The following is a 14,273-nucleotide window of genomic DNA, read 5'->3' as shown; positions in this document are numbered from 1 at the left end:
TTCGAACCCCGATACTGGAGCGTGGATGGGTTTTAATCTTTCCTTATCTTCCTTGTCAAGCTGTTCAAAACATTGTTCATACATAATGTCGGAAGTACTACCGGTGTCGAAGAAGACGTATTGGGAACGGTAGTGTCCGAATTGGGCAGTGATGATCAAGGGGTTTTTGTTATTCGGGCCCCCCTTGATACGAGGAAAGATCACTGGCTCATTCTTCCAGTCCTCATCATCAGACTCCTTCCTCTTTTTCCTTGTATCGTACCCGCCTTGTATCATATGGACGTTTAAATCTCTGACTTGCTTTTTACTCGGGCCTTGGATATCCCGTGCGGGAGCTTTACCATTGTCAGGTTTCCCACCTTTTACCAGGTGTCCAAGTTTTCCAGACTTTACAGCCGCTTCAATTTCATTTTTTAATGTTCTGTACTCATTCGTATTATGACCAATGTCATCATGATACGAACAACGCTTTTTCGGGTCAAGGAATGACCTTCTCGTCGTGAGAATTTCGGTGGGAGAATTTCGGTGAGAATTTCGGTGGGAGTCTTTAAAAGAGGAGTCCAATTATTGGGACCTCGGTTAGAGGGTCCCGCTTTGTTTTTGTTGCCTATGAGGGATCGCGCATCAAATGGTTCTGATGCTTCCGTATTTGGCTGAAGTCTCGACCAGATAGGACCTTTCGCCTGTCTATTTGGTCTCGGAGTTTGAAACTCGACTTTAAATTTTTGCTTTGAGTTACCACTTTTCAATGTTTTCTCAGTGTTCGCATACACTTTTGCTGCAGCCATGAGATCGTCCCACTCTTTTGGCATTCCACCTATGCCAGTAAGTGTGCAGACTAAATCATCACATCTGACGTTTTTGCGGAAGGCGCCCCGAAGCATATCTTTACTAATTCCACCGATGTTCAGGCTCTCATCGTTGAACCTAGTGATAAAATCTTCTATAGACTCATTATCGCGACGAACGACATCCAAAATTTCTGATTGGTCCCGCGTATGTTTCTTTTGCTGACTGAACTGCTGAGAAAATTTTTTCACCAAATCGTCCCAGCTAGAAATTTCACCGTCGGGTAACTTTTCAAACCACTCTCTTGCTGCCCATGTTAGTGTCAATGCGAACATGTGACACCAATAGGGAAGCGTCCAACCACTAACACCACCTACCGCCACAAAGTTCTGGAGATGATCGCTTGGATCAGTCATACCATTGTATTTACCTACAGATGTAGGTATTTTAGCATTAACAGGAAAGGGTGATGTGGCAATGCTCGCTATAAATTTTGATTTTTCGGCGAAAGCCGTGGGGCGGTATGGTTTGGTAAAGTCTCGTTCAGCATTGCTATGGTACTCGGTGTGGCGGACTTTGTCATGCGGATGACTGCTTCTCGCATGTGAGCTCATCCTACTATCCCCAGTATACATACTGTAATCGCCCGGGTGATAAGATGAATCATAACTATCAAACTCGTCCAAATAGGGTGGTATCCGCATGTCTATGCGAGGACGAGGGCGTAGCCTCGGTAATTCGCCAAATTCTGGCTCTGCCTGTTGGCTGTAACGAATCTGACTTCCTCTCACTATTGGTGGAGGGGAAGGAGATCTCCTAGGAGATTCCTCATAATCCAAAGTGCGAACGTGAAGTCGTTCATTACATTTTCTTCGCTCGTATTCAGCCACCAAACTTTGTTGTTGCACGTGGAGCCACTCCTCAGGAGTTAATGCTCCTCTGGATCTAGAATTACGTTGATGAGATCCCGCGATATCAGAATTGCCTGAATCATTTTACAAATCTAATTCTGGCCGTTTCTGGCGAGTCTCTTCCGTAATTCGTTTTTGACCCAAATTGGGACCTTCCGGTGCCAAGGCACGTCCCATGTTTGTGGGGGTGGGATCGGTTGGTGCTGTGACATTTTCTAGGGAAAACCCCCAGGTGTTACCTCAGTGATTCATGACCCCGGAGCAGTGATACGCTCAAGAGCACGGCCACCCTGAGTTGTGATACGTGCAAAAACACTAAGACTCGGAGGTGCTTCTGTGTTAGTTACACGTGAATCGGGTGCAGGAGTTCCCGTCGGCCCTTCAGGAAGTTTACTCATATCGAACGAACCAAAAAACCGACAGAGACAAAATTATGCAGTTCAAATACCAACACGGATGACGCCAATGAAGAAATACGGATCCGATCCCCGGGTATGGGTCCTGGATCCAATGAGTCCACAGGGTACAGTACGATAATTACAACTAGGATATGAGTATGACTTCCCAAAGTCCAATGACCGGAACCTCCAAAACAGACACCGTGAGTCTCGTTACAGGAAGGACAAGAGGGGGGTCTTCCTGTAACCACCCTCCGGCGTGAGAATCAGTAACGTTCGTAGATCGAGAAAGTACTTAAGTAAACAGACTAAGTGTAGTCAAAATGTAAGTGGGTGAATGAATGAATACCTCATACCGTTTGACAAGGTATTTATAGCCGAAAGATGTAGGAAGATGATTGGGCCAGCTGTCCTCTTCTAGAAGATCTTCAATAACCGCCTGGACGTGTGTCCTTTTATGATAGGTTGAGCTATACGTCCCATGTGCATGAGTATAACAACCCGGACACGTGTTGCCCAATGATAGGACGGATCGCACCCTGACCATGTGCACGGTTATAACAACCTGGCCAGGTGTCCTTTGTTCATTGGCTGATAGGTCACATATTCCTCACGTAACAATCGTGGATATTATTCTAGATGGAAATTGGTTGGTGACAGCTGTCCCACTGGCACTTCCTCTCGATCGTTTGGGCGGACTGATGTCCTATCCTGCGGACGACTTTCGAGGGTGCAAGGATGCTTCCGCGCGTAATATGAGGACATTCTTCCTCTATCGTGATATGCGGGTGATCCGTATGCCCCGCGGGTGGCTTATTAGGGGTTCTTTTGTGACCCGCGGGTGGTATTTAAGGGTATTTGGGTCTTTTTGGTACCCTACCTCTATACTGAACCTCTCAATTTACTAGACTTTCGTAAATCTAGGGATACAATCATGTGCAAATAAAAAGTGTCCCAAGCGGGCAAATCACCAAAACTGAACTATTTTGAAATGACCGACCCAACCAAGCTGACTGATTTAGATTGGTTTTTCTAAAACTATACTTAATGATACGGGCCAAATATGGTCAAAGCCGGTCAACATGGAGTAAACACCCTAACATAAATATCATCAAATTAAGGGCATGTTTGGGATTCCTTATTTTCCTCTTCTTAGAGCATTCACATCTCATTCCATATATTTTCTCTATAATTTAGCTAAAAAACACCATTCCATAAAGGGTGGTGAAACCTTCCACTAGGCAGGAACGCAGGTCAGGGAATCGAAAGTCTTTGAAATGTAGTAGCATTCAGCAAGCACTTGCGGTGTGGAAAGATGGATCTGGTTTTGCTGACTTGGTTCTTTCTCTCTTTGATAACGTGTGGGGAAGCACTTTTTCTAAAAGAGAGGTGGGAGGGGAGGAGGGTTCTGAAAATAGCCTCAATATTAAACAATGTCTCAGGAAAGTCAGGGATGGTCATTTCACAGCTGCAGTCAATGTATTATGCTCAAGTGAGGTTGCCCCTCTCGGAGATTCAACCATAAAAGCCCTCATTGATAAACACCTAGTGGTGCTGCCTCCGTCCTTGCCTTCTAGCTCTGTCGCCCTGCCTACTCTCTCTGTGGATGGGGACTGTGTGCTTAGATGTATCCGATCATTTCCTAAAGGGACCTCATGCGGGAGAGACGGGATGCGGGCGCAACACTTGTTGGACGCTCTTAGTGGTGAGGGATCAGTGACTTCCATGGGTCTGCTCTCAGCCATCACTGAAGTCGTCAACTTATGGCTAGGGGGTCTGTGCCCCAAGGTGCTCGCTGAGTTTATTGCTTCGCCCCCCTTACCCCTTTATTAAAGTCGGATAATGGAATTCGGCCCATTGCTGTGGGGGCTATCTGGCGTAGGTTGGTTTCTAAAGTGGCTATGACAGTATTTAGGGGACTTTTAGTTTGGGGTAGGGACCCCTAATGGGGCAGAGGCGGTGCTTCACAGCGCGAACCGGTTTCTTAACTCCTTTCACGCGGACGGTTCTTTAGCTATGCTTACCGTGGACTTCTCCAACGCCTTCAATATGGTCGACCACACAGCCCTTCTCCGGGAGGTTCATCATCATTGCCCATCTATCTATCTATGGGTCCAGTTCCTTTATGCCCAGCCGGCTAGGTTGTATGTTGGTGATGACTGTATAGGGGCTACTACTGGGGTTCAGTAGGGAGACCCCCTTGGGCGCCTCCTCTTTGCCTTAGCATTACACCCTCTTGTTCTCCGGGTACAAAATGACTGTAACCTCCCATTTCATGCTTGGTACTTGGATTATGGGACTATTATTGGTGGTGCCAACGAAGTCGCTAAAGCCCTAGACATTATCAGCTAGGAAGGGCCATCATTGGGGCTTCAACTTAATACTAAGAAAATCGAGGTTTTTTGGCCAGCGTGTAATGGAGTGAAAGTTAAAGATGGGCTTTTCCCTAGTGGGATTGGTAGACCAGAGAGAGGGGTAAAGCTCCTTGGAGGGGCTGTTAGTCGAGATCCCTAGTTTATTAAGGAGTTGGCGAGGCGGAGAGCATCTCGTGCGGTTGATCTTATGAAACTCTTACCTTACCTTAGGGATCTCCAGATCGAACTCCTCCTGCTTAGGTCTTGCATGGGGGTTTCTAAGTTGATTTTTGGGTTACGAACATGCCACCCCCATATGATGGATGATGTGGTATCCTGTTTTGATAAGGGGCTTCGAGAAGTCATCGAAGACATAGTTGTATGCGGAGGCCCGTTCTTTGGTGATCTTCAGTGGCGACTTGCTTCTTTACCGATACGCTTGGGGGGTTTAGGCCTTCTTTCGGCTCATGATGTTGGGGTTTACGCTTTTGTAGCGTCGAGGGCTCAGTCTTGGAAGCTACAGAATCACATCTTAAGGAATAGCGGAGTTGTCGACCTGGACTCAGACTACGTGCAGGCCCTGGAACGCCTAAATGGCGCTCTCCCAGACTTTAACATTGGCGGTTTCTCTAATAAGGACACCGCCCCACCAAAGCCTCAAAAAACTTTGGCGAATGCCCTTTTTGACAAAATCACTCAGAGCCTGGGAGAAGTTTTTGGATTGTCCCCCCGACAGAAGACGGTTATTGAATACTTACAAGGTCCTCATGCCCAAGATTTTCTGACCGTTATCCCGATTGATGGTTTGGGCCAAAGCATGTCCACGGTCGAGTATAGGGTCATTCTTAAGTACCGTTTGATGGTCCCAATGTACCCAGAAGACGAAACATGTCCGATCTGCCGTAAGGCTTGCCTGGATAAATTCGGAGAGCATGCGGTTCATTGCAAGGAGATGCCTGGGTTCAAATACCGACATGATTGGGTGCGGGACGTTCTTTGGGACATCTTAAGGCGAGCTGGGATATCAGCTAAAAAGGAAGCCCCTGTAAACTTCCTTACAGACCCCACGGAAGGGAGATCCACTCTACGCCCGACAGATTTGCTCATCTTTGGTTGGGCCGGGGGAAAACACGCTTGTGTTGACCTCACAGGGGTATCTCCTTTAGCTGGTTTGAGGGATAATGGGTTTGTAGCTGGGTAAGCAATGAAAAGGGCTGAAACGAAGAAGGTGGAAAAACATGCTAAAGCCTGCGAAGAGAACCAACAAGTTTTTGTCCCTCTGGCTTTTGATACTTTTGGCTCCTTGGCACCGGAAGCTATCCGTTTCCTAACCAGGGTCCAACGGGTTGTGCATAGCATTGTGTCGACTCTAAAGGGGCAGGGGTATGTCTTTAGCAGTGTAAGGCCCCGTTACCGGTAGCCCTACTTTCGTGTTGGATTTACTCATAAACGCAGTTCTAAATATCATAGTTAATTAAAACATTCGCGGAATATAAAAGCTTTCATAAAACATTTCATAACAAAACACGTCTTGTCTTAAAACATCATTTTGTCTTTCAAAATAAACGAAACATTAAACTTAAACGTCTTGAGTCTTCCGATGCCAGCCTCTTATTCAGTGCCACGTGTCTCCTCAAGCAAGCTGCCTCATCCTACTCACCTGCGTGCATACTAAAAGTCAACTACGCTGAGTGAGTTCTAGTTAATCATACACTATACAATACACATAAACTTATATTCTTTCATTCATACTTTCATACTTTCATACTTTCTTTTGTATTAACTTACTTTCATATCTTACATTATAAAGAGCATTACGCCCTACATTCCTCGAGTATTATTAGGGCTCGGTACCCTCCTTCCTCGAGTATTATTAGGGTTCGGTACCCTCCTTCCTCGAGTATTATTAGGGCTCGGTACCCTCTTTCCTCGAGTATTATTAGGGCTCGGTACCCTCTTTCCTCGAATATTAGTAGGGTTCGGTTCCCTAGTTCTCGAATATTAGTAGGGTTCGATTCCCTCTTCGTTACCATACAACCATACATCATACCTCGAGTATTATTAGGGCCCGGTATCCTCTTCGTAACCATACAACCATCCTTTCCTTCTTTTATTAACTTTATCACATTCATACACATAAGCATACATATCATACTTACCTTATACTTAGCGTTACAACCTGACAGTACGTGCAATCTCCGAAGATCGTTCACGTAGCGTCAAGCCATCATTCATACATATCACATCATTCACATAAGGCATACACTTATCTCTTAGGATAAGTGTATTAACAAACATATCGAGTATGCACACAGCCCCGAAAACATAACACATAATTGGGGCTAGAAACTCACCTGAACACGGTTATGTTCACCGTTAATCGTAATCCCTTTATTCAGTTGTGCACGACTGACTGTATAACAAGTATACGTATCAATTAACTATCACTACTCATATCATCTTTCTAGTCTTAACTACTACCCACAACGAACAGGGGTCCGGGGGCAGCGCCTAGCAGGGTCCAAGGGGCAGAGCCCCTGGCTGGGGTCGAGCTGCCAGGTCAGCTTGGAAAAATTTTATTTACATTAACTGTCTTAACACATTTTCCATTAGGTTTTTAATTTATTTTCTAAGCGAACTTAACTTTAGGCGAAGTTAAACCTTAAGCGAACTTAGCTTTAGGCGAAGTTATCAGTTAGGCGAACTTGGCCTTAGGCGAAGTTATCAGTTAGGCGAACTTGGCCGTAGGCGAAGTTATCAATTAGGCGAACTTGGCCGTAGGCGAAGTTAAGCTTTGAAGGCGAAGTTATGCTTTGAAGGCGAAGTTAAGCTTTTGCAGGCGAAGTTGTTCAGGTCAGCTACGGGTTTGGTTTTTATCAAGCATTTTGGCGATTTTAATACCCTTGTTATGGTTTGACATCACCCCCTACGTTCCCTAACCGTTTTCGTTCGTATATATATCCCGTATATACTATAAAGCTTGGACCTTTAAGGTAAAAACGTTCAATACTACGTAAACTTTAAAGGTCAAGAACATACCTTTTATACGTTCGGTGTGGTCGCGGTTTGCTTGGTTATCTCGTATATTGAAGATCTAATAATGGTCGGCTTGATTCTTGGTCTCGGATGTCTCTCTCTCTCTCGGCCGAATATGGTGTAGTGTATGTGTGTGTTTTTGAGTGTGTAGAGATTATGATGGAAATGAAATGAGGGTTTAGGGTTTTAGGTTGGTTTAGGGGATATTTATATCCCTTAAAGCCCATGGACCTAAGGCCCATTCTCATTTAACCCATCTTAATTAATCTAAGTCCATGATCCGTTCTTTACTCGACATTAATTAATTAATAACGCGAAATCATTAAACGTAACTTTCTTTATTTAACATTATAAATTTTAAGATGTTACAAGCAGGTTAGGGTTTGCAATTCAGAAAGGGGTGGCGGCGCAGTTGTTGCCCGTCTACCTGCTATGTTGATGTAATATCTATGTTTCTTAATAAATATTAACAACAGTTTCATTTTTCAAAATTCTTCCACATTCTATTCCCTATTCATATCTATAAATTAATTCTTTATTAATTTTTTTCTTTTTTGTCTTATTATATAGTAAATGGTGATTGGGAGATATGTGATATATTATATGGTATGGATAAAAAATGAGTCCCTATATTTAGGGATTTACTTTAGTTCTCATATAACTCATCCATATAATAGAGAATAGATTGTAGAGGTGATTTTGATGGTTTTCTTAAAATTTACCATAAATTATATGGGTTTGACAACTTTAGAGAATGGGTTAAGAATGCTCTTATAACTTATGAAGATGGATAAATCCTTTTTTATCCATTTTAGTGTTTGGGAACTAATAAGTTCTTATGAGTTTCTCCTTATTGATAAGGCTAAAAATTGGATTTTGAATAAGTTGAGATATCATAACTTATCTCCTTATAGGTTTAAAATACCCTTTCCACCATTTTTAAAAAATAACTTATTGACTTATGTTAATTTAAACAATTTTTTTAAAACTCCTTATCAAGTAGTCACAAGACCTTTTCTATTTATAACAAAAAGTTCTTTTTACCTTAAATAAGGAATCCCAAACACACCCTAAGTTTAAATCTGGTCATTGTGTGGTGAAAGTGGTTAATAAAATCATTAAGCTCTCAAACCATTGAATGTTAATAAATTACAGTTTGTTTCTGATAAAAGACAATGAAAATAAAATTGTCCATAACTAGAAACTAACTAACTAATATAACATAAATATAAGAGAAATATACGAATAATCCTTAAAATACTTCACAAACCAATTAATTTTCTTTTGGTATGAACTGATCAGTTTACACACGCAACAAAAAAAATCAGAACTTTGTTCAAATATAATATTTGACATAGGTTCTTGAAGAGGTTCGACAATTGGTAGACTTACACAAGAACGAGGAAGTAAGTTTGACAATAGTTGGGCATAGTATGGGTGCAGCACTTGCAACGCTTAATGCAGTTGATATTGTCGTAAATGGATACAACAAGCCAACGGATACCTCTAGCAAGGCCTTTCTTGTGACTGCTTATGTTTTTGCTAGCCCCCGTGTGGGAAACTCGAGCTTCAAAAATATGTTCACTTCACTAGGTGACAAAATTCATGTGTTACGCATTGAAAATGCGAATGATGTGGTCCCACATTACCCGTTGAAACTGCAGGTGATGTGTTTCCCAATAAATATAGGATACTCACACGTTGGGAACGTTTTGAGGATTGATACAAGTAAGTCTCCTTACTTGAAACAAACCGGAGACATACAAAGATGGCACGATATGGAGACTTATTTACATGGAGTCGCGGGTACACAAGGTGACGAAGGGAAGTTTGATTTGGTTGTTACACGCTCGATTGCTCTAGTAAACAAGTATTCGGATGGTCTTAATGATGATTATCATGTGCCTGCTAAGTGGCGAGTTGAGAAAAACAAAGGTATGGTTCGATTTGATGATGGAGTATGTTGTTAATAGATCATGAAGATTATGATGTTGGTACTATTAGTGCTGGTGGTGATAATGATAAAGGTGATGAAGAAATTGTTGTGATCGAATAAAATGCCTTAATGTTTGATGTATGATATGTTTGTTTCCATTTGTATGTTATTCATGTATATGTTGTGATCGAATAAAATGCCTTATTGTGATTGCAACAATAAATGATGCTAAATAATTGTTTCATTTTAACAACAAATAATAAAATTAATTTATTTTTATATAGCTATTTTGTTTCTATTTGTATTTCTTTATCATCTCTTGTCATGTCATGTCAACGATCATTACGTTATATTACAATTACCTTGTGTGGAGATGTTTATATGAATATCATGCTCTTATTGGTCGCGTAGTGACCTAACCCTTACTTCCTCTCCCAATTGTTCCCAACAAAGGTTTACAATTTTCAATCTCCAACAAGCGAATTGTGTAATTAAGTTATCACCGGTCACCTTCATCTTTAAAAATCATTACTCCAAGTTTGGAGTCTATTGAGCTATGCACAACGCGAATTGTAGTTTCCATCATCTTTTGAAAATTAAATCATGAAACACCACAGGTATTAGAGTTAATATATTGTCAAATATAACCATTTTGTGTATCTCAATACGTCTAAAATCAAGAACTAAGTAGATTACTGTTTGTAAAGTTTTCCCATGTTAAAATGACTTCTATACATTGAAATAGTTGTTTCCAAGATTCATAAACATTAGAAAATGTTCACTTCAAAGTTCAAACTAAATATGGGCCTTAAATAAGTGTAAAGTTAGCCCAAACAACTAATTAGACCCATAGCAACAGCACACAACGTTGTCAAACTGGTACTTATTCTATATCGTTCAAACTTGAAACAATTTTAAGATATAAAAAAAGTATAATCAAACTAAACTCTTTGAAAAATTTCAAATTGATGTCAAATTACTAATAAAATCATAATGTAAACACATAAAATCTTTAATTTCTTTTATGTTTTTCCTCTATAGAACTTAGTCATATTTTATATTTCGCTTTCCCTACATTTCGTTCTTCTTTTTCATTTATTCATTCTCTCTTTATTTCTTTCGTTTAATAAGTTTCAAAACATCATTTATTAGCCCGTTACCATAAATAAAAAATTACCTCATTTTCCCTGTTTAAAAGAAGTATAAAACGATTCATACCATTTCGTCATTTCAACAAAATCACTAGTAATTAATTAACTTACTTATTTACTCAAAACAATTACAACCTTGTAATGCAATCGTACAAACACTTTAACCCATCAATAACCACCCCACCCACGTCCTACCATACACCTCCACCACCTTTATAATAATAATAATAAACCCACTCTCCCTACAAACCTTTTACCCCAAACATGGCTTCCACTTTTACCCTATTTTACACCTTCTTCGCTGCCGTCGTTGTTATTAGCTCCGTCTGCGCTGAAGAATACGCAGTCGGCGGTGTCGTCGTCGGATGGAAACTCCCCCTCATGAACGCTGCCAAACTCTACACTGTTTGGGCTTCCAAACGCAACTTTTACGTCGGTGATTCTTTAAGTAAGTTTCAATTTTAATTTCATCTGGTTATTCATAATAACGTTATGACTCCAAGATCAATCAATGCAGTTTTAAAAAAAAAAATAAGTTTTGCAATTCAAAATTACATGTTTGTCTTCGGTTTCGGTGTAATTACTACTTTTTATTATTTGATTAATATAACTATTTTGTCGTATGCTACAATTTTAATTTCTCAATGTGGTAATATTCAACTGGTCATGCATAATAATGCTATGACTTCAAACTCAAATAATGTCGTTTTTAAAATATCGAGTTTTACAATTTAAAATTTCCTATTTTACTTCTGTTTTGATGTAATCACGGTTTTTTATGATTCGATTTATATTTGGACTTTGGAATTTATTTGACAGGGTTTCGTTACGAGGCGATTGATTCAGTTTTCGTTGTTGAAAAATACGGGTTTTACCACTGCGATCCAAGTAAACCGATTGCTCATTATCACGACGGCGATACATTGATCACTCTCGATAAACCCGGCACCATGTACTTCATCACCGATGATGTTGATCGGTGCAAACAAGGCGTTAATATGTTGTTGGAAGTTAAGAGTACTAATCTGCCGGCGCCGGAGAATCCTACTAACTCCACGGCTCCGCCGCCACCGCCTGTGTCCAATCCGCCGGAGAATCCTTCGCCTACGCCACCGGTCACATCCAAACCACCGCCGCCGCCACCGTCTGTGTCCAATCCGCCGGAGAATCCAACTCCTCCGCCGCCGTTTGTATCCATTCCGCCGGAGAAAACGAACTCCTCCGTGTCCCCGCCGCCGTCTCCGTCTCCGTCGGATGCAGTGACGTCATTTGCGGTTACTAAATCTGTAACTGCTTTTATTGTTGGTTTAGGAGTGTGGGCCCTAAAGGCATAGCGGTTTTAGTTTTTTTTTTTTTTTAATTGAATTTTTAGTTTTTGTTGTGTGCTTTGAATTTAGAATTTGATTTATTGGTGTACTTGGTGGAGTTATACTATTTTCTAAAGATAAAGCTAAGGTGTATCACTAGGGTTGCTTGGTTACGATGTGGTGTTTTTGAAAGAAACAAAATGTATTAGTTTATGGGATCCCGATTCACATATCGAGCTTGATTGAAGAGATATAGTCAGATGAGTTTCCTTCAAGTTAAAAATAGGCCCAAAAGGCAGGGTTTGACGTGGGAGGATTGGAAAAGTTTAGGTTGTAATATACTAATATGCATGTTTTTGTTTCTTGGTTGGTGCATGTTTGGGTTTTGTTACATGCTCGATGGCTTGGGTGTTCTGTATTTGACGTTTCTAGTGTCTTGCTAGTTATTAATAAAAATTTCGTTGGTTATAAAAAAATGATTTATTGGATTTATTTGGTTTAATTTGTTTATGCATTTACTAAAAGGCCTACAATAAATCCCTTCACCCGCACCACCATCGAAAAAGGTATCATTAAATGCGGGTGAAGAGGTAGAAACGTTTATGCAGATATAGTTACGAAATACCAATTTGATTTCGATTTAAAACATGACATGCCTCGTCTGTACTAGCAACATGATCAATTACAAGTCACGCGCTCATAACATATATATATGTTTAACCCGTTACAAAAACTGAAATATAACCACATAAAACTAAATATTACTTCTTACTATTACATACACTCAAAAGTTTGTGCAAATCTTTTAAAGCAATAGTACAAACACTTTAAAATAACCACATACACAATGCACATTCAATCCCCTAATTAACTTCCCTCCAAAGCTTCAACCGTTTATATAACCACCACCATCATCTTATATTCGTATTCCCACAAACAATGGCTTCATCTTTAACCTTCTTCCGGTTATTCTTCTTCACAGTCACCGTCATTAGCTCCGTCTCCGCCGACTTATTCATCGTTGGGGGTGCCTTCGGATGGGAAGTCCCTAACGACACCCAATTCTACTATGTATGGGCTCTCAGACGCCAATTTTACATCGGTGATACTTTACGTAAGTTCCAAATTAGTAGGATCAGTTTTGTTATTCAAAAAATACTGTGACAGGACGTGTTGCATGTTTACCTGTCACTTTATTATATTCGAGAAATTTTTTTAAATTTGTAGATTGATTTAAATTTATTAATATTATTGTTATTTTTCGAAATAGGGTTTCATTACAATCCGGTCGATTCACTTATGATCATACCACAATGGGCGTTTCCCCGCTGTGATAATAGGAGGCCGGCTGCCGTCTTTAAAGGCGGTGATACTCAAATCAATCTAGATAAAGCCGGTACCATGTGTTTCATCTCTGGCGATTATCATCGGTGTAAAGAAGGCTTGAAAATGGCGCTGGAAGTGTATAATCCCGATCAGGAGGATACGAATTCATCGGTGGCTCTGCCGCCTTCTATACCCAATGCGACTGTGCCGTCGCATTTGAGTTTGGCGCCTTCTCTGCCAGACTCAACGGTGTGGTTTGCGGTTTGTAAATTTGTAACTGCTCTTATTGTTTTTGTATTTAATTTGTAGAATTAGAATTTAGTTTCTTGGATTGATTGAAGTGCTTTAGTGTCTTGTGTTTATATTTTTTTGTAAGATTTTTAATCTAATTGATCTTGGAATTTTTGTCCTGTTAAAACTGAAGTCAAACTAGTGGACGATTGGCTTGAACTCGGGTATTGGTGATTGATAGGCTTGATGGCTTATTGCAGAGGCAAAACACCGATAAAAAAACATTAGTTACCAAAAGTCGTGGTTGCGGATCTACCTTTTCTATTCAATGCTACAAAGTTGGATTTGGGAACAGACTAGATATCAAGAAACTATAAAACATCTTTTTCTATTAAATCCCACAAGATCCATTATGAAATATTTGTTATATGTGTACAAAAGCTAATACATTTTATTGTGTTAGTATTTAGTTTTAGATTTGTGATGAACAAAAATAACTTAGTTTACTCATCTAACAAGACAAGACGCATATATGCACGACTACACGAGTCATGAACTAGTCAATATTAAACAAAATGAAGATAAATATGGAGTAAAATATTTAGTACACTTTGTGTCATATGATGATAAGGAAATAGTAGTACATCAAAAGTGAACTTTTTAGTAATCGATTTTGTTGTGATAGACAGTCATGTAAGAGCATCTACAACGGGGTGTTAAATCCAAGGTTTGGATCTACGTAGCGTACTAAAAACTTGGTTGTTACAAACTTCTTTGTTGTAGAACAAAGTCCATTGGCCAAAGTTTGTTCTTGCAAACTTGTGGCAAACTAGC

The 14,273-nt window shown here is 40.3% G+C and overlaps 1 protein-coding gene and 1 pseudogene across 2 annotated transcripts in view; both read left to right on the top strand.

Moving 5' to 3' along the window:
• Window positions 1–9,544, top strand: part of LOC143586854 (phospholipase A1-II 1 pseudogene) — a 28,848-nt pseudogene extending 19,304 nt beyond the window's left edge. The window contains exon 2 of the transcript XR_013144772.1: window positions 8,847–9,544. The product of XR_013144772.1 is annotated as a phospholipase A1-II 1 pseudogene (transcript). The remainder of the gene's footprint in view (window positions 1–8,846) is intronic.
• Window positions 9,545–12,821: 3,277 nt separating this feature from the next.
• Window positions 12,822–13,523, top strand: LOC143586845 (basic blue protein-like). Its single transcript, XM_077068308.1, has 3 exons — window positions 12,822–12,996; window positions 13,153–13,469; window positions 13,518–13,523. The coding sequence occupies exons 1-3, from the start codon at window positions 12,822–12,824 to the stop codon at window positions 13,521–13,523; spliced, it is 498 nt and encodes a 165-aa protein (XP_076924423.1).
• The last annotated feature ends 750 nt before the right edge of the window (window positions 13,524–14,273 follow it).

The sequence above is a fragment of the Bidens hawaiensis genome, unplaced genomic scaffold (genome assembly GCF_021521415.1).
Source record: "Bidens hawaiensis isolate Kalapana, Puna unplaced genomic scaffold, B.hawaiensis_p1.1 tig00001575_1, whole genome shotgun sequence".
In the NCBI taxonomy this organism is placed as follows: domain Eukaryota; kingdom Viridiplantae; phylum Streptophyta; class Magnoliopsida; order Asterales; family Asteraceae; genus Bidens; species Bidens hawaiensis.
The sequence above is the reverse complement of the archived record's forward strand: the minus strand, read 5'-3'. Positions and strand labels throughout refer to the sequence as shown.